Source organism: Aulonocara stuartgranti, assembly GCF_965226115.1.
Source record: "Aulonocara stuartgranti genome assembly, chromosome: 11".
Classification (NCBI taxonomy): Eukaryota; Metazoa; Chordata; class Actinopteri; order Cichliformes; family Cichlidae; genus Aulonocara; species Aulonocara stuartgranti.
In genome coordinates this window covers 9,005,772-9,033,338 of record NC_138947.1, presented here as the reverse complement: position 1 = coordinate 9,033,338, position 27,567 = coordinate 9,005,772, and the positions used below count along the sequence as shown (strand labels likewise).

The 27,567-nt window shown below is 38.5% G+C and overlaps 2 protein-coding genes across 5 annotated transcripts; both read left to right on the top strand.

Moving 5' to 3' along the window:
* Positions 1 to 1,870: 1,870 nt before the first annotated feature.
* On the top strand, positions 1,871 to 12,401 carry LOC309717064 (C-type lectin domain family 12 member B-like). The gene is made up of 8 exons (XM_082551319.1): positions 1,871 to 1,956; positions 9,367 to 9,444; positions 9,707 to 9,805; positions 10,188 to 10,274; positions 10,351 to 10,515; positions 10,647 to 10,810; positions 10,962 to 11,074; positions 11,191 to 12,401. Exons 1-8 carry the CDS (start codon positions 1,890 to 1,892, stop codon positions 11,306 to 11,308), a joined length of 891 nt encoding a protein of 296 aa, XP_082407445.1. The 5' UTR covers positions 1,871 to 1,889; the 3' UTR covers positions 11,309 to 12,401.
* A 5,624-nt stretch (positions 12,402 to 18,025) lies between these two features.
* LOC309717062 (CD209 antigen-like protein C) lies at positions 18,026 to 27,352 on the top strand. 4 transcript variants are annotated; one of them, XM_082551312.1, is made up of 8 exons: positions 18,026 to 18,323; positions 21,839 to 21,936; positions 22,516 to 22,605; positions 25,128 to 25,241; positions 25,799 to 26,068; positions 26,157 to 26,320; positions 26,448 to 26,560; positions 26,673 to 27,352. In XM_082551312.1, the coding sequence occupies exons 2-8, from the start codon at positions 21,873 to 21,875 to the stop codon at positions 26,797 to 26,799; spliced, it is 942 nt and encodes a 313-aa protein (XP_082407438.1). In that variant the 5' UTR covers positions 18,026 to 18,323; positions 21,839 to 21,872; the 3' UTR covers positions 26,800 to 27,352. The 4 variants fall into 4 exon arrangements, with proteins under 4 accessions (XP_082407438.1, XP_082407437.1, XP_082407439.1 ...); XM_082551311.1 differs by having other exon boundaries at positions 21,821 to 21,936; XM_082551313.1 differs by having other exon boundaries at positions 21,821 to 21,936; positions 25,916 to 26,068; positions 26,673 to 27,351.
* The last annotated feature ends 215 nt before the right edge of the window (positions 27,353 to 27,567 follow it).

Here is a 27,567-nt window from a genome sequence, read left to right as displayed (position 1 = left end):
ATTGTGGAATTTTGACAAAGGTTTCTAATCAAGCCAATAACAACACTGTTCAAGCTGCACATATTTAATTAAGATGGGGAAGAAGAGCTGTCCTCTATATCTGTACTCTTCATTCACTCATACTGTTCACATCAAGCACAGAGCTGCAAGGAAGCTTATTAGTACAGTCCCACGTTGTGCATATTACACATATTGTTGGTCAAATCAAGTTCACTGTTTTTTGGTTGTTTTTTGTTTTGGTGGTTGTTTTGTTTTTTTTGTTTTTTGTGTGCATACTTAATAAACATACATAAATACATGCTAAGAAGATTTAAGGTGGTTCTGAGTGCAAAAAGGTGCCCGACATGGTACTAGCATCACTAAGTCTCTGGAGTGTGTGTGTGTGTGTGTGTGCAAAAGAATACACAGTGTAAAGTTCAAACATGCTGTAGGACAAGTTGTTTTTTTCAGCCAAAAGCAGAAGCTGGCCTATGCAACAGTGCAACATCGCTTATTGGTGGCAGTGACATCTTCTACCACACAATGACTGAATTACATTTTAAAAACAGAACAACTGCTGTGAAGTATGGTTGGGTGTGAGGGAGTTATAGATATAAGATCAACCATTTGATGGAAGAAGTGCTTCTGTAACTGTTAGAATGAAGATGTGCAGTTTCTGTCCAAAGTAATTGATGGAAATCAGTAAGCTGTGGTGAACCATGAACCAGTGGATTATGCAAACTTCAGAAATCTAATGGCTAGCCTAAGGAGATATTAAGTAAATTAAAACATGGACATTGTAAGCTGTTGCTGCTGTTTGGCCAATAGTGGGCACTGCATTGGTAATCTCTGGCTCTCTTCCATAGTTTGTTTTTTTGTTTTTTTGTCCTGTCTTTGGATGATCGTTGCCCCTCTTGATACTGTTTGAGGTTTCCTCCTCTTAAAATGGAGTTTTTCTTCCCCACTTGCCATATTGGTCCACTTGACTGACCTTTATTATAATTGTGTATTTATTTGATTAGTTTTTTCGGTTGTTACAAACGGGACAAACATGACATGGGAATAGGACAGGGAGAAAAAATAAAAGAAAGAGAGGGAGAGAAAGAAAAACAGAGGGAAGAAGAGATGTGAGAAATGGGGGGAAGAGAAAAAAAGAAAACACCTGGATCACCTGTATGGGGATAAGAAAAAACAGACAAGAAAACAAACAAAAAAAAGCAACATAATAAATACAACACCATCACAATAAACTAGCTAACAGTAGATAACAGTAGATACTAAGTATTACATGTTATTGTGCAGTACGCAAGATCGACAGCGCACAATGTGCTTTGAGGTAGCAGCCAAGAAAAGTGTAGCTTGTTTTCTGTGAAAGCCACCTGTGTGCACACCTGTCTGGATCGGCACGCTTGTATTCAAAAGGTTTCTCCATGTAATGATCTGCTAGGGAGTGTGGGGAGCCATAGCCCCGTCCCCCAGGGCATGAAGCAGGTATGGACCACATTATATTTCTGCTTTTCATGCAGTACATGCTGGACCATCACCATATCTGCTAAGATTTAAAAAAAAACACACTGACAAATTGTTGCATTGACAAGGAAAAGTGTCTGTTTGTTTTAAGGTATTACCAAGAAAGGAACAGCTGACAACCGAAGTAAATGAGAACAAGCTGCAGACACTGCCACTGAGTTAAAACTGTTGAATATATATCCTGTCACACCAACGCTGTGAAAAAAAAAAAACTTCTCTGACCTTGCCTATCATCTATATCAGTAAAAAGCAGAAGTTGGACAAAAAGAGAGAAATGAAAGGCGTGGAAACAAATTTTTTTTTATGATTCTTTTTAGTTTTAACACAGTGCTATTTTTTGGTGCACAAGTTATGAGAAGCTCAACAGAAAGACTTCAGCAATGGCAGAGCAGAAGTTTAACAACACACCAGTCAATCTAAAACCTAAAAAGCGATGCCAGTCAGAAGGTAAGCTAAGCTAATGCTATTCCTTCTTCTCCCCTGTGCATCATTCATATTCGATGATTAATTATTTTCTTTTTGATCATTTCCTTGTTCCAAGGGTCACCATGTGTAAATACCATACAATTGTAATTTCTGATCATGCACCAGTGCGGGTTGATATCTCATTTCCAATGTGTGCGCAAGGCAATGGTTCTGGAAATTTGATTCAGCATTAATGTAAGATGAGTTTTGAAAATTCATTTGCAAGTTGAATACCACATCAAGCTTTTTCTAGAAATGAATAACACTCCAGATGTTTCAAAATCTAAAATTTGGGAGTCACTAAAGGCATATTTGCAGGACCAAATTATTTCTTTTTCTACTTATAAGAATAAAAAGCAAAATGAACAGCTTCGAGAACTGACAGAGCTTATAGCAAACATTGACACACAATATGCCACCAGCCAAATGCAGAGGGTACTGCTTCAGTCTGAATTTGACACCCTCTCAATTAAAGAAACCAAGAAGCTTTTCACTTAGACAAAGACATCATGTATATGAGCATTGTGAAAAAACATCATCTTTTCACATCAGCTTCGTCAATCCACTACAGCCCAATCTATACCCCACTTACAGTTAGACACAGGTAAGATAGTAACACACCCTGACGGAATGAATGCTGCTTTCAAGCTATTTGATCAGGATCTCTATACTTCCTGCACTGATTATCCAGAGTTGGACTTGGATTCTCTTGTTTCTCAGCAGGGGCCCAAGCGGTTGGTAGGGACGGAGGTTACAGGTCGTAACTTAGTCTCTCTGAGGGAAGAGATTGTCTGTTCCCCCAGGACATTTAAGGACTCTGGTGGCCCCCCTTCACTATCACTACCACCATGTTACAACCTGTCTAGGGCCAGGCAATAACATGAGCGAGACCCCCCCCCCCCCCCCCCCCCCCCCCAAGACCCAATCAGCGACAGGAAGCAAATCCGTTCTTTATAATGTGATTTATTTACAAAGTGATAAAAAGAGGGACAACAAAGCAGGAGTGTCAACACTTCAGGGTGAGCCAAGGCCAAGATAATAAACAAAACAAATCTAAACTGATTCCCACACCACTGACCTAACCAAAACAAAAACCATAAATAAAGACTGCGTCTAACCTCCTCAACTAATTCAAAACAGGAGAAAACTGGTGATCAAAAGAAACAGCAGCTCACCCCTACCCATTCCACTTCCACAACTGTCAAGATAGCACTGCAGCCAGCGGCTGCCACAGGTATACCGCTGGGTCATGAGGAGAAATGCGAGAACCTCCCCCGCCGCGGCATTACAGCCTCATTTTAACGGGCGGGTCCTGCTGCTGGAACCAGTCACGACGGAGTTGTACATCCACGCACCAATCGAAGCAGGGCCCTGGCGCAGCTGAAAGAACAAACGGATACATTGACTGCACAAAATAAACACATAAAATGCAAATTCGTAACAACCATCACTACCACCATCACTAACACCATCACTACAACCTTTATTGCAGTCCTAGCTCAGTCAGTAGTTCTGTTAGTAGCTCAGTCATAAGCTTTGTCACCGGTTCAGGCTCCTGCATTGTCACCCGCCCAGTTACTTGTTCAGTTCTTGGCTCAGACATCAACTCTGTCTCCAGGTCACTCATTAGTTCAGTCACCAGTGTAGTCATGTACTCAGCCATCTGTGTACATGATGTCCCATCTGCTTTTCAGGCTGCAGCCCGAGCTGGGTGTCTGTCTCACGCAGCTCAAACTAACTTCACCTCAGCCAGAGGGTTTCCGTACCATCTGGCCGTTTGTCTGTTCCAGCTGGGGGTTTATGAGAACCCAGCCAGCATCATGTCAAGTTAGCTGGGGGTTCTGGAGAGCCCAGCCAGCATCAAGCCATGTCAGCTGGGAGTTCTGGAGAGCCCAGCCAGCATCAACCCAAGTCAGCTGGGGGTTCTGGAGAGCTTGGACAGCATCACGCCACGTTAGCTGGCGGTTCAGGAGAACAGTTTTATCCAGGTGCTTTGTCTCAGCCACAGGACTCCATTCTGTCTGGTCCTAGTCCTGGTCCTGCCTCATCTGGTCCAGCGGTTGCCATGGCACCACCTCGACCATGTCTAGCTCAGCGTGGGCGGCCACCTTCCTGTCTTCTGGCTGGACTTTTTCACTGGTCCAGACAGCCTTCAGACCTGTGTCACCACCGCCGCCTTCCACGCAGCCGGCCTCCGGACCTGTTTTGTTTCCACCGCCTTCGGCTCGGCCGGCTTCCAGACCTGCTCTGTCGCCGCCACTGCCTTTCATGTGGTTGACCTCTCTCCTGTGTCCAGGCTGCTTCTGCTTTCCACGCAGTCGGCCCCTGGAACGTCTGGACTTTAGAGTTCTGTGCTGCCGTCCCCCGGGTTGACCATCTGAACTACTGAATTATGGATTTTGTGCTTTTGGTCTCCAGAGGTGTTTTTGGACTCTTGTACTCCTGTCTGGAGATCCAGATTTTTATTTTTGTCATGTCTGTGTATTTATCCTCCAGTGTTCAGAGTCGTATCGTCCCTTATTGCTGTGTGTTACTCTCCCGGTGCTTCCTCCTGATCTTAGATCTCCCAGTATAGTTTTGTTTTGTATGCTTTTCCCCTGCCAGCAAATTAAGTCACTGCCTCCGTTAGTCCTGCATTTGGGTCCTTCCCTGCTTGCCTTCACACAGCACATTCACCATGACAGACGGCAGCATTGGGAGCAAAAATAAGTGAGATCACCAGGAGAAATACTATTCACAAGTGCTCTTTGTATGCAGATGACCTCCTTTTGTACATTACAGACCCAGAGGCATCAAATCCTTCAGCTCTGGACCTCATTGGATCCTTTGGCCGTCTGTCTGGTTAAAGATTAACCCTAGCTAAAAGTACACTGTTTCCTATTAATCATCTGCAAAGGAGGCTGATTACTCAACCTTTCATTTTACATTGAAACACTCCTTATTCACCTTTTTAGACAAAAATTTACCCCTATATTAGAGAAAACAAAATCAGATTTGGCACGCTGGTTAGTATCACCCATCTCTTTTGCTCAGCGGGTCAGCAATATTAAAATGTTAGTCCTGCCTCGATTCATGTATCTCTTCCAGATGATAAACCTTTTTCAACCATTTAGATGGACTCATATCATCTTTCATTTGAGACAAAAAAGTTCCAAGAATCCGTAAACCCCTTTTACAGTGTGCTAAGTCGGAAGGGGGCTTGGCCCTACCAAACGTTATGTATTATTATTGGTCTGCCAATATTGTGAACTTATCCACCTGGATGTGGGCTTTTAGGGAAGGCACTGAGCCACTTTGGTCCACCATGGAGCTACATGGAAATCTCACTACATCCCTTGTTGGAATAATGTGTTCAAGCCTACCAGTCAGTCGCAATGTTAATTTTAAAAATCCTGTGGTTAAAAACTCTCTTAATGTTTGGTTTCAGTGTCGACAACATTTCGGTCTGGGGTGATTGCTTGTCTGCTTCCCTATTGCGTCAAGTCATCTTTTTTTTTTACCAGCTTTTACCAGCTTTTTACCAGATGCAGGGTTTGAGGTTTGGTGCAGTAGGGGAATTATCTGTTTCTCTAAATTTGTTTGTTAAAGGATCATTTTTACCTTTTGAAATGTTATCTAAAGATTTTGGAATCCCAAAGACTCACTTCTTTAGATACCTAAAAGTCCATAGCTTTGCAGTTAAACATTTCACTTCTTATCCAAATCTACCTACTGATTGTCTGCTTGAGGACTGTCTGCAATTTATATATATATTTATATATCTATATATATATATCACTCAAATACATAGCATGCTGCAGGATACAAAGGTGGACTTCTTGTCCAAAGACAGACACGGTTGTCTTTGACAGATTTGTTCACATAGTAGTAATTCTTGTTTGTGTGCATATATTATACATTTTCCTGCATCCCTGCAAAGCCAATGTTTGTAATCGCAACTCCAGGTAAACTTTTCTATTTTTTTTTTTAATGGAAAATTATAAATAAAATTGTCAAAAGAAATACGGTCAATCAACAAAAGCTATTTTCAAACTCAGGTTGTAAATCATGTAGATGAATGCCTAGATCTTTATGTTTTAATCATTTCAGTACATTTCTTTTACTGTTTTTTTACTGTAATAGTAAATGCAAAAAAACCCCTGACAAAAGACAAGTAAGATGTTGAGCTTACTAAAAGTGCTTGCACAAAAGACAAAATTTCCCTTGATAATGCAAGGTGAGGGTCTAAACCTCAACAAACAATCAAAAACTTTTGTGCATTGCAAATAATCAAAATATGCTTTGGAAAATTGTGGTTACTTAGTAACTAATTAATTCCAAATACCCTTTAACCAACAAAACAAATCATACTAGAAAAAATTGCATTTCCTGCGAAAATGCTGTGTGGATGCCTTACGCTGAAGATTTCTGCTGAAAAAAGCAGAAAAAGTTGAAAAAACAAAAAACATTGCCCTGAGCGAGATTCGAACCTGGCCTTTCTGATCTATAGGCGGCGTCTCACCTTACTGGACCAAACTGATTCTTACAAAGAAGAGGTGGAGAGACTGACAATTCTGGTGAAATTAGCAGAAGCTGCTTAGTATTGTGCTAATAAGAGGTGAAAAGGCTAAACATTTAGCAGAAAAGAGGTGAATCAGAAGAAGTTCTGCTGAAAAGAGGTAAAGAAGCAAAAAGATGAGTTGAAAAGAGGTGTAGAAGTGCTTGCTGAAGATGGCTGTATGTGTAATGACACACTGGAGAGTGTCAAGAAAGCAGAGCGCATGCAAGCAGGGAACATGTGTAGCAACTGTCACAGGTAGGATTCGAAACTCTGCCCCCGGGTCTCACGGCAGCTGCCCTACCCTCTGAGCCAAATGAGTTCTGGTCTCAAGCAAATATATGATGAGAGAGAAAATGTGCACTGTGGAGCAGAAGCTCAAATTAGCAGAAAAGAGGTGAAGAGGAAGAACTTTGTTGTGAAATGAGGTAAAGAAACTGAAATTTGTGCTTAAAACAAGTGAAAAAGCTGAACTCTGAAATCCTGCTAAAACAGTAGTAGAGGCTGATATTTTTCAGCTACTCACTGAGCCAAACTGGTTCTCACGTAACTGAAAAAAGGTGGAAAAGCTTAAAATTCTAATGAAAACAGCAGAAGAGGCTAAGTGCACTGTGGAGCAGGAGCTCTAATTAGCAGAAAAGAGGTGAAGAGGAATAATTTCTGCTGAAAAGAGGTAAAGAAGCAAAAAGCCGAGTTGAAAAGAAGTGTAGAAGCAGAAGTGCTTGCTGAAGATGGCTGTATGTGTAATGACACACTGGAGAGTGTCAAGAAAGCAGAGCGCATGCAAGCAGTGAACATGTGTAGCAGCTGTCACAGGTAGGATTCGAACCTCTGCCACCGGGTCTCACGACAGATGCCCTACCCTCTGAGCCAAATGAGTTCTGGTCACAAGCAAAGATATGATGAGAGGGAAAATGTGCACTGTGGAGCAGCAGCTCAAATTAGCAGAAAAGAGGTGAAGAGGAAGAACTTTGTTGTGAAATGAGGTAAAGAAACTGAAATTTGTGCTTAAAACAAGTGAAAAAGCTGAACTCTGAAATCCTGCTAAAACAGCAGAAGAGGCTGATATTTTTCAGCTACTCATTGAGCCAAACTGGTTCTCACGTAACTGAAAAAAGGTGGAAAAGCTTAAAATTCTAATGAAAACAGCAGAAGAGGCTGAGTGCACTGTGGAACAGAAGCTCAAATTAGCAGAAAAGAGGTGAAAACAGCAGAAGAGGGTGAGATTTGTGCTGATAAGAGGTGAAACTGCGGAACCAATCAGAGGTACTGCTTCTGTCTGCTTCATCAGGCTGTGTACTTGTATGTATTTCTGCCATAGACTGTTAACCAGAATCTGAGGTCCATATTAGAAAAGCTGCTAAAATCATTAAACTTTGCAGAATTGTAATAAATTATCAATATGAATTACCGGTCTGTGATAGTGTATAAATTTGTAGTTAAAAAAAAAACATGTGGGCCAAGGTGGAATCGAACCCACGACCTCTGGTCTGAAGAGCGGTGTCATTACCAATCGCGCCACCTCTAAGGGGGCGGGCGCTTTGAAAAAAAGGGTGATGAGGAGTCAGAATTAGATCGCGGTGAGACGCGAAAAACGCCGTTTTTTGGAGTTACAAAACGTCGTGTAACTCAAAAACTAGGTGGGATAGAAGCATAATTCTTGCACTGGGTGAATCAGCGGACTTTGGTGTACTTTGACTGCGATTTACATAGCTCTTTGTATCTCCGTCGCGGAGATATGACGAGAGAAGAAACGGCTTCATTTTCGGAATTTGGAAAATGAGAGGAGGACAGATTTCCACCCCTCAAACAAGTCTAACTCATCTCAGAACGGTAATAGGTGAGAAAATAATTCTTGAATTGTGAGTGTCAGGAGTGTCTGAAGATATACAGGGACAAGCCTCATGTCTTAACTTTGCTTCGTTAAGGAGATATGACGATTTGAAAATGCCTTCAGTTTCAGTATTTCAGCTCTGAGTTTCACAACCTCCCCATAGACTTTGAATGGGGAGTTTTTAGACCATGTGTCACTTCGAGGCAAATTGTGAAAAAAACGTAACTCTCACAATAATTATAGTGACACTGTCTTAAAGCCAGCAAAAATACCTACGTTTTGATGTATAATTTGTGGAAGTTGAGTGGAAATTGAGCGAGTAGCAAGGAGTTGTTCAGACATGAAGAGAAAATTCAGAACGGACGAGTGTGCAGTGGGAGTTAATTGCATAGCAACCATAGCAACACATGTATTTTCTGAAAAATCACAAAGTTGTAACTGAAAACTTAAAGAGTCATTACATGAAAACGGTAACAGATATGAAAAAGCTGAATCACACAGGAATAGCCCAATCATCTGAGAACGTTTTAAAGTTTGAATGGAGTTTCTAGGTGAAAGTATGAGGAAGTAGTTAAGTTTCAAAGACAAGCAAGTTTTAGCAGAATTGTAGAAGTTTCCCATTCATTTCAATGGGACAAATTAAAGGAAAAAAGTGTAATATTTTAAAAAGTATAATAGTAATAAGTACCAAAAGATATAGCAGTCGAAAGCAGAAATAGCAGAACAGTTTAGAGTTTGAATGGTAAAAATCGGCTGAAAACTGAGGGAGTAGTTAAGCGGCAAAGAAACGGAGCAACTAGAATAATAAAGGATAAAGAATAAAGAGAAACAGGATCTCAATAGTGTGGATGCCTACGGCATCCACCCAATAAAGAGAAACAGGATCTCAATAGTGTGGATGCCTACGGCATCCACCCAATTACTCAGATTAACTAACCTTTCTTAACCAGGCATTTCTTTTTTACCTGCCAGTTAAACAGTCTTTGTCTTCTGTTACAACATTGTCATTCAATTTTTTCAGTTAAAACGAAGGAAGACAGCATGTTTGAAGAAATGAACATGAACAATAAAGAAACTAAACGAACTTCTGACACAAATGGTGAGTTATACAAAGCAAATGCAAAACCACTACTTTTACTACAAGGCATCATGCAAAGTACTAAACAGCCTGTCTTACAAACTGGAAGGGTAGAAAATTTGGTGCCTCATAATCTGCAAATGACAGTGACCTCAACAGAAAAACAATAGTTTTTTTGTTAGTCACTTTAACTAACAAACTAGACTTGACATCCACCAAATTATTCACATTGACTACCTTTTTTTTTCTTGCCATGAAATCATTCTTTGTCTTCTGCTACAAGGTTACCCTTTAAGTCTTTCAGTACGAAGGCAGGAAGAAAATTTATATGAAGAAATGAACGTGAAAAACAAAGGAACTAAACAACCATCTGACACAAATGGTGAGTTATACAAAGACAATACAAAACTGCTACTTTTACGACAGGAACTGATATGAAACTTGCTTAGAAACTGGAAGTGTGCTGTTGGCATTTTCCTTACAAGAGCTTAATGACAACATCCTCTCAAATCACATTTTGATATGTACAGGATTCACTGTTATTGAAGTTTGATCCATAATATGGGCTTCACCTTGGTTTTGTCTCTGAACTTTTTCAAACAGATTTTTCTGTTTTTCCCTAGACAATAACAAAAAAGTTCATTAATTAGAATGGTTTTATGATTATAAAAAGCCAATTGATGATTTTAAGTTGACACAAGCAATTTAGAATCTTAAAAGTAAGAATTAGTTTGATTGCTATAATAAGTATTTATTTCTCCTAGATAAGCAGTGTGCATGTATAAAATCTTGTACATCAGTAACCATTTGCTGGGGTATTCTGTTACTGATCATGGCCCTTCGCATCTATTGTGAGTATAACTTTTAAAATTAGTTCATCTGCAATGTGTGTGTAAAGCCAAAGAAGTGTTACGTTTTGTTTTTCAGTTACCACATTGTTAATTCATAAGAACAAAGACTTATTGAGGAGTCAACTCAACTGGACAAACACCTCCACTGCCTTTGAAACACAGATCAGAGACCTCATTGCAGAAAACCAGAACCTAACAGAACAAATAAAACTCATGAAGATGGAGCTCAGTCTTGGTCCAGGTCAGTGCAGTGTTGATGCCTACTGTCCCAAAGAAAATAACAGTAGGCTCCAAATCTATCAGCTACAAAAATAGGTCATGTCAAATAAATGTGCACTGATGATCTTTATTAAGTGATTTTTATACTTGCAGAAAAGGCATGCAAAGCTTGTCAGGAGGGCTGGCTTCCCTTTGAGTCAAACTGCTTTGCAATTAATGATGCTGAACCTCATGAGCAGAAAACCTGGAAAGAAGCTCGAGAAAACTGCAAAGGAAAGATTTCCGATTTGGCTGTTGTAATTAATGCAGCAGAAAAGGTAATAAGAACTGTGGCTCATTAGCAAAAATGTATTTAACAAAAATACATTTTCTTTTGATCTAAATACACTCTGTGTCGCAGTGTTTTAAGCAAACGATCTAAATACTCAAACTAATTTGAGTATTTCTGATAACTTTCTCTTTCATCAGAAATATATCAGTGACAAAAGCTGGAAGAGTTCAGGAGAAAATGGATACTGGATCGGTCTGAGAGCTGAAGGTGGGAAATGGAAATGGGTGGATGGAAGTTATCTGACTGATAAGTAAGAGAAACTTTGAATCAATAACAATTTAATAATATTTTTCCAAATCTGGGATGAATCAATTTTGTTTTATATTAATAATTATCAGCTTTAATCAAACTTGTTTTTTTCTTCAGCTCCTGGATTCAGCAGCCTCCTTCTGATGGTCTCTGTGTAATTTCTGTCCAAAACGAAGGATTTAAATCAGCGAACTGTGACCAGAAGAAACAATGGATTTGTAAAAAGAGACCCTAACTGTTTGAATTAGCACATTTAAACTTCAAATTACTTTTCCAATCTGTAAATATAATTGCATATAAGCAAATAGCCTGCTACACTACTGTGGAGAAGGAATGCTTGCCAATCCGGTGGTAGATCAACTCCCTTCGTTATTCCCTTCTGGGCCGCCCTCTCACCCTCTTTTCACTAGAGGTCTACTATCTATGAGCAACTGGTTCTGGGCTGTTTTGATAACATGACAAAAGCATACTAAGCGTTGCATAAATTATAAGTCATGCCTCTGCTAGTTTCTGTTTCTGATAGAAATAAAGATTATCGTTAAAGGTTCAGTGTGTGGCAGGTAGGAATTGGACTCAAAAATACAGGAAAAGGGAAAAAAGGAACAAACTGAAAAGCAGCTTCACTGATGAACACAAACCAAGTACAAAATAATGAAGGTCAAACACAGATACCAAAAACTGTCACTCTATCAAGGACCCCATCAAAGTTGGAGGAATACAGAATGCACACAGCAAAAGGGAAACATGACAAGTTACGACTGAGATAATATTTACACCGAGATGATAATGAGGCAAAAGGCAAAGGGTGGGGGGACAGCTGGCACTAATCACAGATAATGGGACAGGAAGTAGAACCAAAACCAAAGACATACGAACTTGACACAGTGACAGATGATAGCAAACACCGAGATAAAAGTGGATTGACAGGTAATTCACTTATCAACTATGCAATCAGGGAACTAAAGGCACAGATCACAAAACCAATCATAAGTCCCAGGAACCAAAACATAACACCCAAACCTGAAGTCTAAATAATAGAGAATATAGAACCAAACATACAAGATCCGGGTGGTTAGCACTGTTGCCTCACAGCAAGAAGGTCCTGAATTCGACTCAGAGAAAGCCGTTTTCTGTGTAATGCGAGACAAATTTCTTTAATATCAAAGAATGCTGTCAATGTGATTTTAAAGAAATTCAGAGTGTTCTGTCATTGTGCTGTTTATTATTGCTGGCACCAGAAAACCGCTGCTGAATAAATCCTGGATTTTTATACACTTCAAATTCTGCAAATAAGTGTCCTCACCAGAAAAACTATAGCATCGGTTATTTAGTATCTTTAAACCACCATAATAGATTTGATTTATTAACTTTTCATTAACCAGGCTGTTTTTTTTTTCATGTCCTGAAAATATTATGTGTCTTCTGTTAGAAAGATGTAAACACGTGTATTTTATATGGTTGCACATAAAAGAAATATGTAATGGTGATTTAAATACAATAATTTAATCATTGCATTTCATATAAACTCACACAGCTCTTAAGAGTATGAATACAGTTACTGAAATATGTTTTTGTTTTTTTTCTGCTAGATAAGAAGGCTGGATGCGTTAAATTGTGTCCATCAGTAGTAATGTGCCGGGGAATTCTTTTACTAATCTTGGTCCTCCTACTCTTCTTTGAGTATAGGTTTAAAAATTACTCTTTCATCTGTGTGTAAAGTGTAAAATGTGACTTTTTGTTTGTTTTAATGTTTTGTTTTGGGGTTTTGGGGGGTTTGAAGTTGTTTGTATTAGTTCATAATAATGAACTTTTAATGAAAACTAATCTCAACTTGGTACAAGCCTATTAGAAAAGCTCATGAAACCCAACTGAAGAAAACCAGAACCGTAGGAAGAAAAATAAGGAACTGGAGACAGAGAAGAAACATAACAGAAGAAATACAAAACATGATGACATAATGAGTTCAGTGTTAGTCGATCATAGTGGAGCATTGATGCCTGCTGTCCCAAAGAAATAGCATGTTTGAAATCAATTAGCTACAAAAAGACTTAATACAGTGGAGTATGTGTGAAAAATAGAGATATTATTTATGTTTAGGAAAGTTCACAATTAATGATTATAGGAGAAGTTTTACTGTACACAGAATATGACTGCTGACAGCATTTAGGACAAGACAGAAAAGGATCTAAATTGGCACTGGTTGTTTTTAATTTGTGTCACTAACGGGGTTTTCTTCAGTGCAGTGCAGTTTGTATACTGAGTTTCTGTTCCCTGTATTAATGCTGGGCGGTGCGTTACTTCACATCAAAGAATACTGTAGTCTGAAGTATCAGTATTTTGGTATTTTTGTGTTGTTATATATCTATATCTGACCATAGTCTTAGCTTTAGTGGGTTATATTAAATTAAATTATTGCCACGACATTGTGGAATTTAAATTTTTGATTAAAAAAGTTTTTAATCAAGCCAAGAACAACACTGTTCAAGCTGCCCTAACATGTTTAATCAAGATGAGGAAGAAGGAGGGCTGTCCTCTTTATCTGTCACACTGTTCACATCAACCACAGAGAAACACAGGAAGTTCAATTTATTAGTATAGTCTCATGTTGTGCATGTTATGTTGGTCAAATCAAGTTCACCGTTTTTTGTTTTGATCGTTTGTTTGTTTGTGTTTAATTTGTGTGCATGGTACTAGCATCACTAAGTCGCTTGTGTGTGTGTGTGTGTGTGTGTGTGTGTGTGTGTGTGTGTGTGTGTGTGTGTGTGTGTGTGTGTAAGCTCAGTCTGTGTTATGTTTCCTGTTTTACTTGGAAAGTCCGCGTCTCATGTAAATGCGTCTGGTTTTGCTTCCTTTGTCTCGTTAGGCCTGATTTGCCGCAGCTGTGTTTCCCTCCTGTTACCTATTCCCTGATTGTTCCCTTTGTGTATTTAAGGCCATTGTTTCTCTGTGTCCGTGTTGCGATCTACCCTTATCTAGCTGTGTGGTTGGTCTGTGTAAGTGTATTCTGGAGTCCTAGTTTTATTACCCTTTTGAGTTCAGCATTAAAGCTGTGTTTTGAGTTACTTTCTGTCTCCGGAGTCTGCCCTTTGGATCCTTCTCCTGCCTACACACAGCTGTTTCGTAACAGAAGATCGCGACCAGAACATGGACCCCGCAGACTGTTCCACCTCGGATTTTGAGGCTGAGATGAAGGGGTTGGTTGATTTGCTGGACCGCATCGCTCAGGCCGGGGGGATGGGGGTTATGGGGGGATGGAAGAGATCTGACTGATAAGTAAGAGAAACTTTGAAACAATAAAGATTTAAAATATTTTTCCAAATCTGGGATAAATCAATTTTGTTTTATGTCAATAATTATGAGCTCTAATCAAATTTGTTTTTTCCTCAGCTCCTGGATTCAGCAGCCTCCTCCCTAAATCAGTGAGCTGTGACAAGAAAAACCAATGGATTTGTAAAAAGAGACCCTAATTGTTTGAATTACTTAGACTTCAGAAGACTTTTGTGATCTGTAAATATTACCATGGAAACTTCTACTCAGGTTTTGTTTTTAAATATTACTAAATAAATAAAGTTAATTATAAGGGTTTTTTTTTTTATTGTCAAGCTGTTATTATTTATAAGTTACTAATAATTAATATAAAAACAACACCCAGCTCGCCCCTGCAGGCGGTTCATCCTTCACCTCTACCAGAGGCCTGGGAGCTTGAGGGTCCTGCGCAGTATCTTAGCTGTTTCCAGGACTGCGCTCCTCTGGACAGAATCTGGGATCTGCTGGAGCCACTCGCCTAGCTTGGGAGTCACCGCACCTAGTGCTCCGATTACCACTGGGACCACCGTTATCTTCACCCTCCACATCTGCATATCAGCATTTAGAAAAATGCAGCAAAAGGTTTAAAGTGTCACTCAGCTATTGTTCTTTGTGTCACTGAAGTCATTGTACTTTGAAAAGATACAGTTGGTATAAGTCTATGTAGCTTCTCACGTATCCAGGCCATGGTCATCAAAGGAGCTTGGAAAGAAAAAGGCGGACTTTTCTTGACGTCATTTTACTTGTCATCTGGAAGCTTCTTCAGGTCTAAGACCAAATGGTGGAGAGCCAAGAAGTTTTGGGTGAAACCATTGTGAGACCTTGACTTACCCTATAATGTTACCCATTGAGATCAACTGAGGAAAGGTCTGAGTCGGTGTTAGCGCCCACTCACATCTTGCGTCAGGCGTCATGTTAATATTCCTGTCTTATATTCGAGTTCTTTCTTTTTTAGTTCATTTTTATCAAGTCTGTTTATCTGTGAGAGAGAGAAAACACCCATCCCCTTATGGCATTATTTTTGAGCCACTATTCTGAGTGCACGTAAAAAATAAAAAAAATTGCAGGTGCAAGTGTTGCAGTTTGAGGAGAAATTTATTTTGAGCGAAGTAAATTTGCGTGAACAAAATTCATTGCTGCATGCAAAAAATGTATTTCAGTGTTTGCTATTATCCATACGCACACACAATAGCAGCCCCTCTCGCTCAGTGTTTGCATTTGTGCTCACTCGCAATGTGTTGCTTGCGTTCTCAACATTTCTGCCCGTGCGTGCTCAACGCTTTCTGTACACCATTATATTTGTGCCACAAAACCAGCCAATCACAGACTTGGATGCAAAAAAATCTGATTTACAAAACAAAGCACTTCAACATGAAACATATTATTAAATTCTCTCACCTCCCACATAAAAATAAAAACAAAAATGAAAATAAACTGGGCCATTGTCTAGATAAATAGAAAATACATTAGGAAACAAATTTATCCAGCATTAATGTGCAAATGACAGCAAAAGATGAATATAAAATAAAATAAAGTACAATAAACATTTTTCTATTTTAAAAAGAAAATAATAAAAGGTAAACCACACCATGAGTAAAATTTATGTTCACATGTCACATATGCCAATGACCACACTCTTTATCATTTTCCAAACTTCTCCTTTTTTAGAAAAGTTGGTCAAAATTTGGCTTCTTGATCCATCTGCATAGGTATCCACTGGCTCAGGCTAACATTTGACGTGAGAATTAATCAACCCATCGGATGGTTATAGATGTCTTCACTGATGATTATGAATTGATTATACCACAAACACAAACTAAAGCTTCCCTATCATTTCAGTGTAGTTTATATACTACATTTAATGTTTAACCAGTAAACACATGAAGGAGCTCGTCTAGCTACAAATGAACACAAGTGATTTTAATTCTCTCCAAACATACTGAGGCGGAGCTTGAAAATCAGGGGTGCCACACTGGCTGTGAGGCCCTGTGCATCCATTGAGCCCACACATGGCACAAAAGGCTCTAAGTGGCCTCTTCCTATGAGGCAATGAATTAAATGATACAAGAAAAACTACTAAGGAAGCTTTAAGAAACACAATAAGAGGCTCAAATGGTTTACCTGATCTCCAAACTCCCCAGATTCAAATCCAATCATGCATCTGCACGTTGTGCCAGAATAAGCCTGATTCATTAAAATGGACTGCATGCATAAAGCCTAATTTACAACATGGAATCCTGCTCTCAAAAACTGGCATAGATTTAACACTGTCTGTGAAGCTGGATTTAAGAAGTAAGCGCCTAAAGTTAAAGTTTTTAGAACATATTTAGCACCATCTTGTGTCAGGTTGGTTGGTTGCAATAAACAGACTTACATTACACACTTTTGTAATGTCTCTTTGCAGAAATGAGTTTTATGTTAATAAACCGAGGATATACTGTCCACTTTCACCCTTAAGCAATAAATGGTTTGGCTAGCTGTATTGAAATGGGAAAATCCAGTGTAATGTGGACTTTTATTTCTCCCTTCAGACATGTTGGAAGATGTCAGGATTCCCTATCATGCTTTGATTGTCCCATTTCAGTGCAGCTAACAAAACAAAGAACCACGTACTGCTTAAGAGACAGAGGGTGAAACTGACTTCAACCAACCAACCTGATGGCGTGGCGCTCTGTACTGACACAAGATGGTGCTGAACATGCTCTAAAAACTGCTTCTTAAATCCAGCTCCACAGATAGTGTTACATCAATTCAGTTTTTGAGAGCAGGGCTCCATGGTGTAAATTTGGGCTTATACATGTAGTGTTTCATGTCCAATTTAAGGTCCCATTCAGTAGCACACAGGGCTCAGTTAATCAGCTGCAAATATCCTGGATTAAAACAAACACTATCAGAGATCCAGGGTCAATCACCAAAGAGCTGTTTGGGTGGTATTAGGTTGGTAGCACCTTCTGTTTGATCAGCAGATATCTTAGTAAAGACCTAACATAGATTTACTTTTGTATTTATTTTCTTCAAGCTGATAAGGGCAGGAAAAATGTTTGTTAAACCAAATTGAGGTAATTCGTAATTCTTTCTGGAATTGGATTAAAAATTATTGTCTGAAGTGCTGTGTCTCTATTCTGATATTTTTATGTTGGGTGATAGTTATTGTTATGAATGTAGATTTTTAGTGTTGATCTCTAATATTTAATGGAATGTAACCTTATCGTTAACCTTTATCTTTTTGACAAAAGTTTTAATTAAGCAAACAACAACTTTATTTAAGCTGCTGTAAGAAATGTGAAGGCTGACAATCATCCATGACCGGGATGTCTGAGAACCTTCATAGACAATTCTGTGAATGCTAAAATAATACTTTGTAAAGAATACCGGCAACAATAGAAATTTTACTAAAAAGGTCTGAAAATCATGTTTTTTTTATTGATTTATTTTAGTATATTTTAGTTTAGATGTGCTTTTGCTTGATTTCCATCTAATCTGTCATGATCTGAGCGAGTGTTGGGTTTGTCTCCTCGCACACTGTTCCCCTGGGTCCACCCTGAGGTGTAGCTCAGGTAATCTCCTTCACCTGTGGTGCATCAGCTGCAATTAAGAGGTTGCATTTAAACCCAGTGTCGTCACCTCTCCTTTGCCAGTCCGACAGCTGCCAATGGTGGTAACAAGTTGCAGCTCTCTGTTTCCTTTCAGGTCGATGTTTTGCCTTACCTGCTTCTCCTTGTGTTCTCAGTTTTTGACTCATCAGTTACACCGGAAGCACCCAGCTCCCAGCCAGAAATCTCACCCACCACTGAACCTTGCCATCTAAACTTGGATTCTCTTCACCTCTACCGCCTGTCCTCCTGCCCGCTGCCTCGCTGGAAACACTAAACCTCAGGTTGGACAAATACTCAGCTGCTCAGTCTACAATACCCTCCCCAAGCTGGAAATCGGCTTCACTGCATGTAAGCAGTCAAGATCTGTGTTGTAAATACTGACTATGTTGTGTCTGCATCTGGGTACTTTCCTAGTGTTGGCCTCCGGGCCGTTTGTGATGTAATCTTAAGATGTTGCCTGGGCTTCTTGTTTTCAGTCATACTCTGTAGCATTGATGACATGTGCTTGATTCCCAAACAGAGACCTGTGCCATTTTGAATGTGCAGAAGATTTTTTAACATGAGCAGAAATATTTCTGAAGCATATTTAGGCTGTTAAAAGCCACAAGGATATATATTATTTTATGAATAGGTGACTCATACATGTTTAAGCAGGTAACGTCTTCTGACAAGGAAGCCAAAGTCCCCTAACAGCGTACAAACCTTATTTATTTGTTAACGCCTGGCTATTATGTGGTAACTGTGTGATGCTATCATGTGGACCAAAATCTCAGAAAAAAATGTTTGCAGTACTTTGTTGAATCTACTCCAAAAAAGGTAAAAGGTGGTTCAACCAATGTGTATCTAATACATTTTCCAGTGAGTGTATATGTAACACAAAGTGTAGCATTAACAGACAAAAATGGGGCAGCTTCCTTTTTCAGTCAAAAGCAGAAGTTGGTACAAGAAACAGAAGTCAGTTAAGAAAGATAAGAAGCAATAACTTCTATTATGATGCTCTGTGGCTTTAACACTGTGGCATCTCTGAGTAGAATTCACAAAAGGCTCAACAGAAAGACAAAATAACAATGACAGAGGATGACCCACATAGAAAACAGGTCTGGTCTGGATCTGGTGTCAAGCCGGCACTGCTGGCTGACTTCTGGCATGGTAAGTGGTATGTCAAACAGATGTGTGCCAGGTCTGGCAATGATGCCACTGTTTATTTGATGGCATGTCACATCTGGCCCGATTGTGGTTTGGTTTATGTGGCCCAGGCTCATAGAAAACAGGTCTTCCCTGGATCTGGCATCAAGCTGGCACTTCTGACTGACTGGTGTCATGGCAGGCTGTATGTCGCCCAGATGGGGGCCAGGTCTGGCAACGATGGCACTATTTATGTTCCTATTTTAGTTAGAAGACCCAAATGCCATGTTTCAATACTATACTGCTATGGTAGCAAACGTTTCAAATGCAGGTTTGACAGGTTTGTGAGTGTACACTTTATCCAAAACCTAGTGACGGTTTACTCATGTTTACCACTGTGTGGCTGTATCTCAGGAGCTAGAGCAGGTCACCTACTGATTGGAAGGTCAGTGGTTTGATCCCTGGCTCTGGATCTCTGTCAAGAGTGTGAATGTGTACAAATCTAGTTAGGAAGAGAAAGTGTGTGATTGGGTGAATGTAACATGTTGTATAGAGCACTTTAAGTAATCAGGGAGAGTAGAAAAGTGTTATACTATCAGAAAAGTGTTCACTGTCTGAACAGAGTTTCGTCATGTTATTTTGCACTATTATGTTCCGGCACATGTTGTTATTACATGGCTTGATTAAGGTACACATTAGGCTGACACCTGGGGCCAGAGCTGAAACTGTTCTGGGCCAGCACAGGACCACCAGTGTGTCTGCAACTGGCTTTGTGCTGAAACCATGTGTGCATTAATTCTGGCAAACCAGATCTGGGCCACCAAAGGGCCATCATTCTTTGTGGTATGTGGGCCATGTGCAAGCACATTTTGTGGGCCAAATCCGGGCCATACCAATTTTGCTATGTGGGGACATTAACTGCACTTCGTGGGTAGTTAAAACGAACAGTAAGTCCAAATCAAGAAATATGTATACAGGGAGACAACTTCATCAGTTTTAGAAGCCACTGAGGTCAACCTGAGACACATTCATGTGGATGCGTATTTTACACATACCACCTCAACATTGTGACCAAAAGACAGCTAGAAGATGTGACAGTGATGAAGATGCTAAGAAGAGTAGAAGAGAAGATGTCAAGTTGTCAGGATTTGCAAGATTTGAATTACATTGAATTGTTCTGAATTCCTTTATTGTCATTGTACACAGTACAAAGAGATTCAAAGGCAGTACTGACCATTTATGCTGTACTGACCAACTCAGCAACACCAAAAGAGCTGAAAGACAACAGAAGACAACTAAAGTGCATTACAGAATTGTCTATGAAGGTCATGTTAATCTAAGAAGCTTGGGAAGAAAAGAGACAAGACTTCTTTAAACATGTTTTTTTCCAAGCTCTGAACAAAGCTTGAAAATGCATTACAGAATTATTTCAATGGTCAAGAAAAACAGCTTAACATCTACACATCAAGAAATTCTTGGCAAGGCAGGTGTATTACTGTCAAAGTCTACAAACAAGATGAAGAGAAAAACTGTAATGAAATATGTAATATGTAACCATATTAATTTGACACAGCGACAAAAGACACACACAGGGGAAAGACTGGAGGAAAAGAAGGGAACACAAAAGGGAACTAGCAGACCTATCAACAAAACCAAAAAAAAGACTAAAGGCATGAAATATAAAAAAAAAAACAACTCGTAAATGGAAGGGAACATGAACTCAAACCATTAATAAAAGACTAAACCCTGATCATGATCCATTTTTTACAACAAATAATGAATACACAAAAATTAAGAAAGAGCAAACATGAAAACATAACTGACTCAGCATGACACATGGAACACATGGAACACAAGGGAGGCACAGTAACAAAACTTAAGAACTAGAAAATATAACCAGTAACTAAATCAAAGACTATTAATGATCAAAAACATAAACACTGGGTCACCAGACCTAGAACCATGACACATTATATTACATTCATTGTCACATAATTAGATACAACTCTTCAACTTCTCATTCATGCAGATGTGCAGCCAACAAGTCTCGAGTAACTGTGTAATGCCATCATGTCAATATGGACCAAGATATCAGAGAAATGTTTCAAGCACCTTGTTCAATCTACACCACGAGAAAGTGCTTTTGGTAACTACAAGCCTCATTCACCCAGTCGCACACAGGTTTATACAAGTGCTTTTTTCAATATCCAAGTGTCTTGTATGATGACACTCACACACAGTCACACTCAAGCGGACGCATTGGGGGTAATTTGGAGATCAGTATCATGCCCAACATCCAGAATGGAGAAGACGGGGGGTCAATTTAACTTTCTCCAATGAGCTACCACAGCTGCCCCAGTACACCACATAGTGTATCTAGTAGAATTTCTGGTGACTCATGTGGTCTATCCTGAGATAATCCCAGTCCCTAAAGTGATAATGTCTTTATTTGAACAGTTATTATATAACATGCTATGTTTTGACTCTAACATATTTTTGATGGTGTTGTGACTCTGCTTTGCATATATTGTTATAGAAATCACTTTCCAGTATGTACACTGCCTCCAGTATATTTTCACAACTTTGAGGTTTATACTGATCATGACATGCATGCAAATTATTTTCACACCCATAAGGAGAAGTTGGCAATAGAAACAGACATGACACGTCAGAAGATTCAACCCTGTCTCTTATTTTGGTTCCCTGTGGCTCTTATAAAGGGCTATTTCTCTGTCTAGAAGTTACACGAAGCTCAACGGAAAGTCTGCAAGGATGGCAGAGGAGGAAGTTAGCTATGCCACAGTCAAATTCAAAAAAAAGAAACATTCAACAAAAGGTAAGTTTTTCCAATGCACTGCATCAAAAATATATTCTAAGCTACTTATGATGAATAAAATTGCAAATTTACTTAATGTTGATTTGTTTTAAACAGTTTTCTGCCGTAACAATGACTAGAAAAAATATCAGTAGAAATCAGCAAATAAGATCTTGAGCTAAGTAGGATTTTTACACTGATATTTTAAGACCTTGGTGCCTGAACCACTTCAACTAGTGGCTTGGGGATCTGACTTGAATGTGTCCTAGATGCCTCTTAGGTGAGGTGTTTCTGGCATGAAACTCTGTGACAGACACAGAAAACACTGGAGAGTTTACGTCTCAGCTTGCTTGGAACATCCTGTTTTTTTCCACCAAAAGGAATGGAGGAGGTGGCTGAGAGAGAGGTCTGTCCATCACTGCTTGGACAGCTCCCAGCACAACCCCAGTTAAGACACTGAATTGTGTCAACACTGAACAAATAGCTGTCCAAAATAATTAAATAAGCATTTGCATGAAAGCAAACATCCAATATTTCAATACAATAAGGTTTAGAAAGCCTTGTTATATGATATCTTATGAATGCCAATCAACCTTTCAGTTAAAAAGGAGGAAACGGTTTATGATGAAGTGGAGGTGAAAATGAGCAAAGGAGCAAATGAAGCAAAGGAACAAACTCCGGACACAAACGGTGAGTTGAAAAAAGAAAACACAAATCCACCGTAAATAAATGTCCAATACAGTGAAAATGTCTAAAACTGTCAGTACAAGAAGGTGTGACGACGAGTACTGATGAGTTTGGGTGTCTTTCAAACTGGAGCATTTCCCTAACAGGGATTTAATGAAGAGACATGAAGTATCCTGAGTTTTACAATTAGATTCAAACAGTGGACGTTCTTCTCTTACAATCATTTTTACCAAGGTTTTTGAAGGACAAGTGGTATTTAACAGTTTAATAATAAAATGATTTTATCATTCATGCTCATAGTTAGGAGATGCTCCTTATAAGGTGTACGTTCCAAAAGATGGAGAACAGCATGAGTTACATTGTGTAAACGCGCATTTCAAAGCTGATATGTGGCTTCAGCTGTTCCAGACACTCAAATGAAGTGCTTCCTGTTTTTTAACTAACCGCTGTGTTTAAAATGCCATCATTTGAGACAGCGAGACAAAAAGGAAATGTTGGACTTATAAATAGCAACATTGAATAATCAATTAACCAATAAGCAAATAGAGAAAACAATATATTTCTGTTATTTAGATTTTTATGCCAGACAAGAAGAACGTTTACTTCAGTTTCATTGCCCTACATGAATAAAATAAGTATTTCAATGTTACAATATTTGTTTTAAAGTGGACATGAGACACCCTTCTCTCTAAATTCTATGGCTTTTAGTTTTTACATTTTTACTGTTTTTAACTTGTATTGTGTCTTTTACCTGTATTGCTATGTATCGCTTTTATTATTATTTTTTTATCTTTTTAGTTTTAAATAGTTGTACAGCACTTTGTTTGAAAGCGCTTTATAAATAAAGTTATTATTATTATTATTATTATTATTATTAATAAAGAAAAAAAAGCGATCATAGATTTAGCACTGTCTACAAATCTGGATTCAACAAATAAGTGTTTAAAGATTTTAGAGCATGTTTAGCGCCATCTTGTGCCAGCATAGAACATGATGTCACTGGGTTGGTTGCTGGAAAGTTGTGTCAGCAGGGTTCATAATTCACGGCTGTCACGTGGGTTATCAGGATGTATACTAGTTTCCAGAAGAGCTCCGCAAGCATGTGTGAATAAAAAATGACAAAACTGCATCTTTGGTCATTAGTTTTCAAAAATACATTGAGCTACAATAGTTTATATATCATAGTGAGGTATGTGTATTTCAATCTTTGTACATTCATAAGTCATATATTCAAAGGTTTGTTTTAACTGCTAGCCTCTTACATGTTTTTTTTAAGTTTCCACTTTGGATTTCCACTTTAACAGAATAAATATTTTGTCATTTAAGGCACTTTTAAAGATCTCTAGAAAGGACAGAATGAGAGTGACAGGTGACTGTCAATGATGACAGAATAATGTTTCATTGCACTAGCATGAGGGTAAACGCATCTTCTTGGTAAACACATTACACATACAGTAACAATAATAATAAACTGTCTTGTTTTTGTGTAACAGTGGCAGAAATTTCTCTTTCTCACATGTTAAGAAATCTGCTAAATTAGAAGAAATCCAAACGTTCTCTTGTTTCTTATTATAGTACAACACGTTACTGGTTAATTTCACAGTGTCAGCTAACTAGTGGCCAATAACTCAGCAGAAAACAAGGACACTAGAACTAAAACTATTTATGATGGTTGCTCCCAACCCTGTCTGCAATGAGCTTTATGTTAAAAACAAAAGAAAACAAAGCTCCATCTCTTAAGAAGTAGTTTTTAGTTGTCTGCTAGTTAGCGATTAGCACCTTATTTATGCAATAAAGTGTTCGCTCTTTCCCAAAACACATGTAGACAGTTTATGGCAGAACTGATTACCATATGCGCATCACACCATAAATGTAACTAAGTTTCTCACCGAAGTGTGATCGGGAATCCTAACATCCATCAGCATGTCCACAGGGAAAAGATTGCCTACAAGATTGATTGCCACACTTTTTGGAAACCTTAATTTCTTATTTAGATTTAGGAATCGTTAGCTCACATTATCTCACTGAGCATATTTCTTAACAATAGAAGTGAGAAAAAGCGAAGTTCGATTGTAAACACTGTTTGTTTTTTTTCATGCTGACATGCTGTCAGGACTTCCAATCATGTTCGACATAAAACATGCCAGGGGCTGCCACAAAGAGTTTTTTAAGACAATTTTTTTGTTTTAGTGTCCTTGTTTTCTACTGAGATATCACTTCTGTCACTAGTTAACTAAGATAAACTAATGTAAGTCTATTAACAACAGCCAAGCAGCGCAGTGATGTTACGTTCTGTACTGGCACAAGATCCCGCTAAACATGTTCTTAAAATCTCTAACTTCAAACAGTTATTTCTTGTCAGTTACTTCTTTGGCTTCACAGACACTGTTACATCTAGTATAGTTTTTTACATATGGGCTCCATGGTGTAAATTAGCTCCAATAAATGTGTTTCATGTCCACTTTTAAACTATTTGACATTTTTATCAAGTCTTCACTAACTCAAGACTATAAATATTTTGCCAGACAAGACATCAGACAGAACTATGAGCAGACATGGCCACTATAAACAGTTGGCTTGTTGTTTGGGAATCATTTGTGTCATGTTGGTGTTGGGCATCATAGCAGTCACTGTCTACCGTAAGTATGAAAAAGATCATTTCATGTATAAAAGATGTGTTTATTATCATTATTAGGAGTAGTAGTATTATTGTTGTTGTTGTTGTTGTTGTTGTTGTTATACAAATTCCACATTTCTTGATCAGGACAATTTCAGCTATGATTTTTGAAATGTTTTGTTACTCATATAACTGGTTTATTTTTAGAGGCAACCTCTAACAACGATATTTTGACAGACACTTAGAAAATATTCTTTAACAACAATGAATGAGGCCAATGTGGATTTGAAGACAATCTACAAGGAATCCAGAGTACAAATACAGAGACAAATCTGAAAAGCACAAAGATAGCTATTAATGCCCAAAAATTGGGAAACCTGAATTAGAACAGACAGAAGATGTTTTGAACAGTGATAAAATTACAGAAACAAAATGGAAAAAGAAATAAAACAACATAATGGAATTTCTTTAGGGGCTTTAATAATAAGTTTGCACATTATTAACTGACAATTACTGAACTCGCCTGAAGCGGTTAGAAGAAAACCAAACAGCTAACTGTTGCCAATCACAAACTGATAGATCTATACTGCAAACTCAGCTCAGACACTGAAGACTTGAGGAGGAACCAAACCAACCTCATTCTCCAGATTCACAACCTGACACGAGACTCTACTCTCTTGGAAAAACAACTTGCAGAAAACCAGGAGCTCAAAAAGAAAAATGAGGAGCTGGAGACAGAAAAGAAAAACCTAACAGAAATAATACAACAGATGACGACACCATGGATTGAGCTCAATGTTAGTCGAGCTCAGTGGAGCATTGATGCCTACTGTCCCAAAGAAAAAAACAGTATGTTCCAAATATATTTGTACAAAATTACCTAATTTAACATAGATATGCACTGATGTTGTTTATTAACCGTTCTCTATTCTTGCAGACAGAAAATGTAATGCTTGTCAGGCTGGTTGGTTATATGTTGAGTCCAGCTGCTATGCAGTTAATGATCCTGACAGTGCTGAATGGAAAACCTGGCAAGAAGCTAAAGAAAACTGCAGAGGAAAGATTTCAGATTTACCTGTTGTTATTAATGAAGAAGAAAAGGTACTGAGAAAACTGTGGGACACTTTATGACAGACTTCATGAAAATAAAAATATAATTTCTTTAGATTGAAAGCTTTCTTAGAGCAAATTGTTTAAATAACTCTGACAACTTTCTCTCTGTCCTCAGAAAACTGTCAGTAAAAAGAGTTGGAAATATGATGTAAACAAAGGATACTGGATTGGTCTGAGAGTTGAAGATGGGATATGGAAGTGGCTGGATGGAAGGAATCTGACTAATAGGTAAGACACACTTTGAATCAATAGAAATTTCAAGTATTTCCCAAATCTGTGATAAATCAATTACAGTGTACCAGTGTCCATCAGCCTTGAGCAGAATTCTTGTTTTCCTCAGCTCCTGGATCAACCAGCCTCCTTCTGATGGTCACTGTGCAATCTCTGTACAAGACGAAGGATTTAAATCAGTGAGCTGTGATGAGAAGAACCGATGGATCTGCAAAAAGAAAGCTTTGTCTGTTTGAATACTGCAGTAAAACTTCAGAGGACTTTTGGATAGTCTCAGTCTCAAAATATAATATTAATGATGATATTAATAACTGGTCAACAGAGGGCACTGCATTACTTCAGATCAAACAGTTGTTCCCTGAAGTATCTGCACTGAGATTCTTTCATGTTGCAATGATAGTTATTGTTAAGCTATGTTATATTAATGACAAATGTTTTAGTCAAGCCAAGAACAACACTGTTCAAACTGCTGTAACATGTAGAAGAAGGACAGCTGGCCTCTACATTTGGACTTTGTTAATCAGTCACAGAGCAGCAGAGAAGAACAGGAAGTTCAGCTTATAATTGAAGTCTCATGTTGTGTATTTTGCATATTGTTATCATATCAGCTTCACTTTTTTTAGTGTTGTTAGTAAAGTTTTGATTTTATTCATTTACATTGATTCAAATGAAATTATGGATCCATCCTGCTTTGTATCACCAGCTCAGCCTGGTGGTGGTGCTGTAAGGGTTTGGGGGATATTTTCTTGGCACACTTTGGGTCATTTATGCCAACTGAGCATAATTAAAAATGGCACAGTCCACCTGTGTATTATTGTTGAACATGTCCATCTCTTCATACCCACAATTCTTTTGGCTGATTCCAGCCAGATAAAACACTATGTGAGTTCATTATAGTCAAACTGCCTCCACAGTCACCAGATTTCAGTCCAGTATCAACCTTTCAAAAAGATTTTGAAAATGTTTTTTTATTTGGAATTTGAAAAAGCTTTTATAAATGAGTT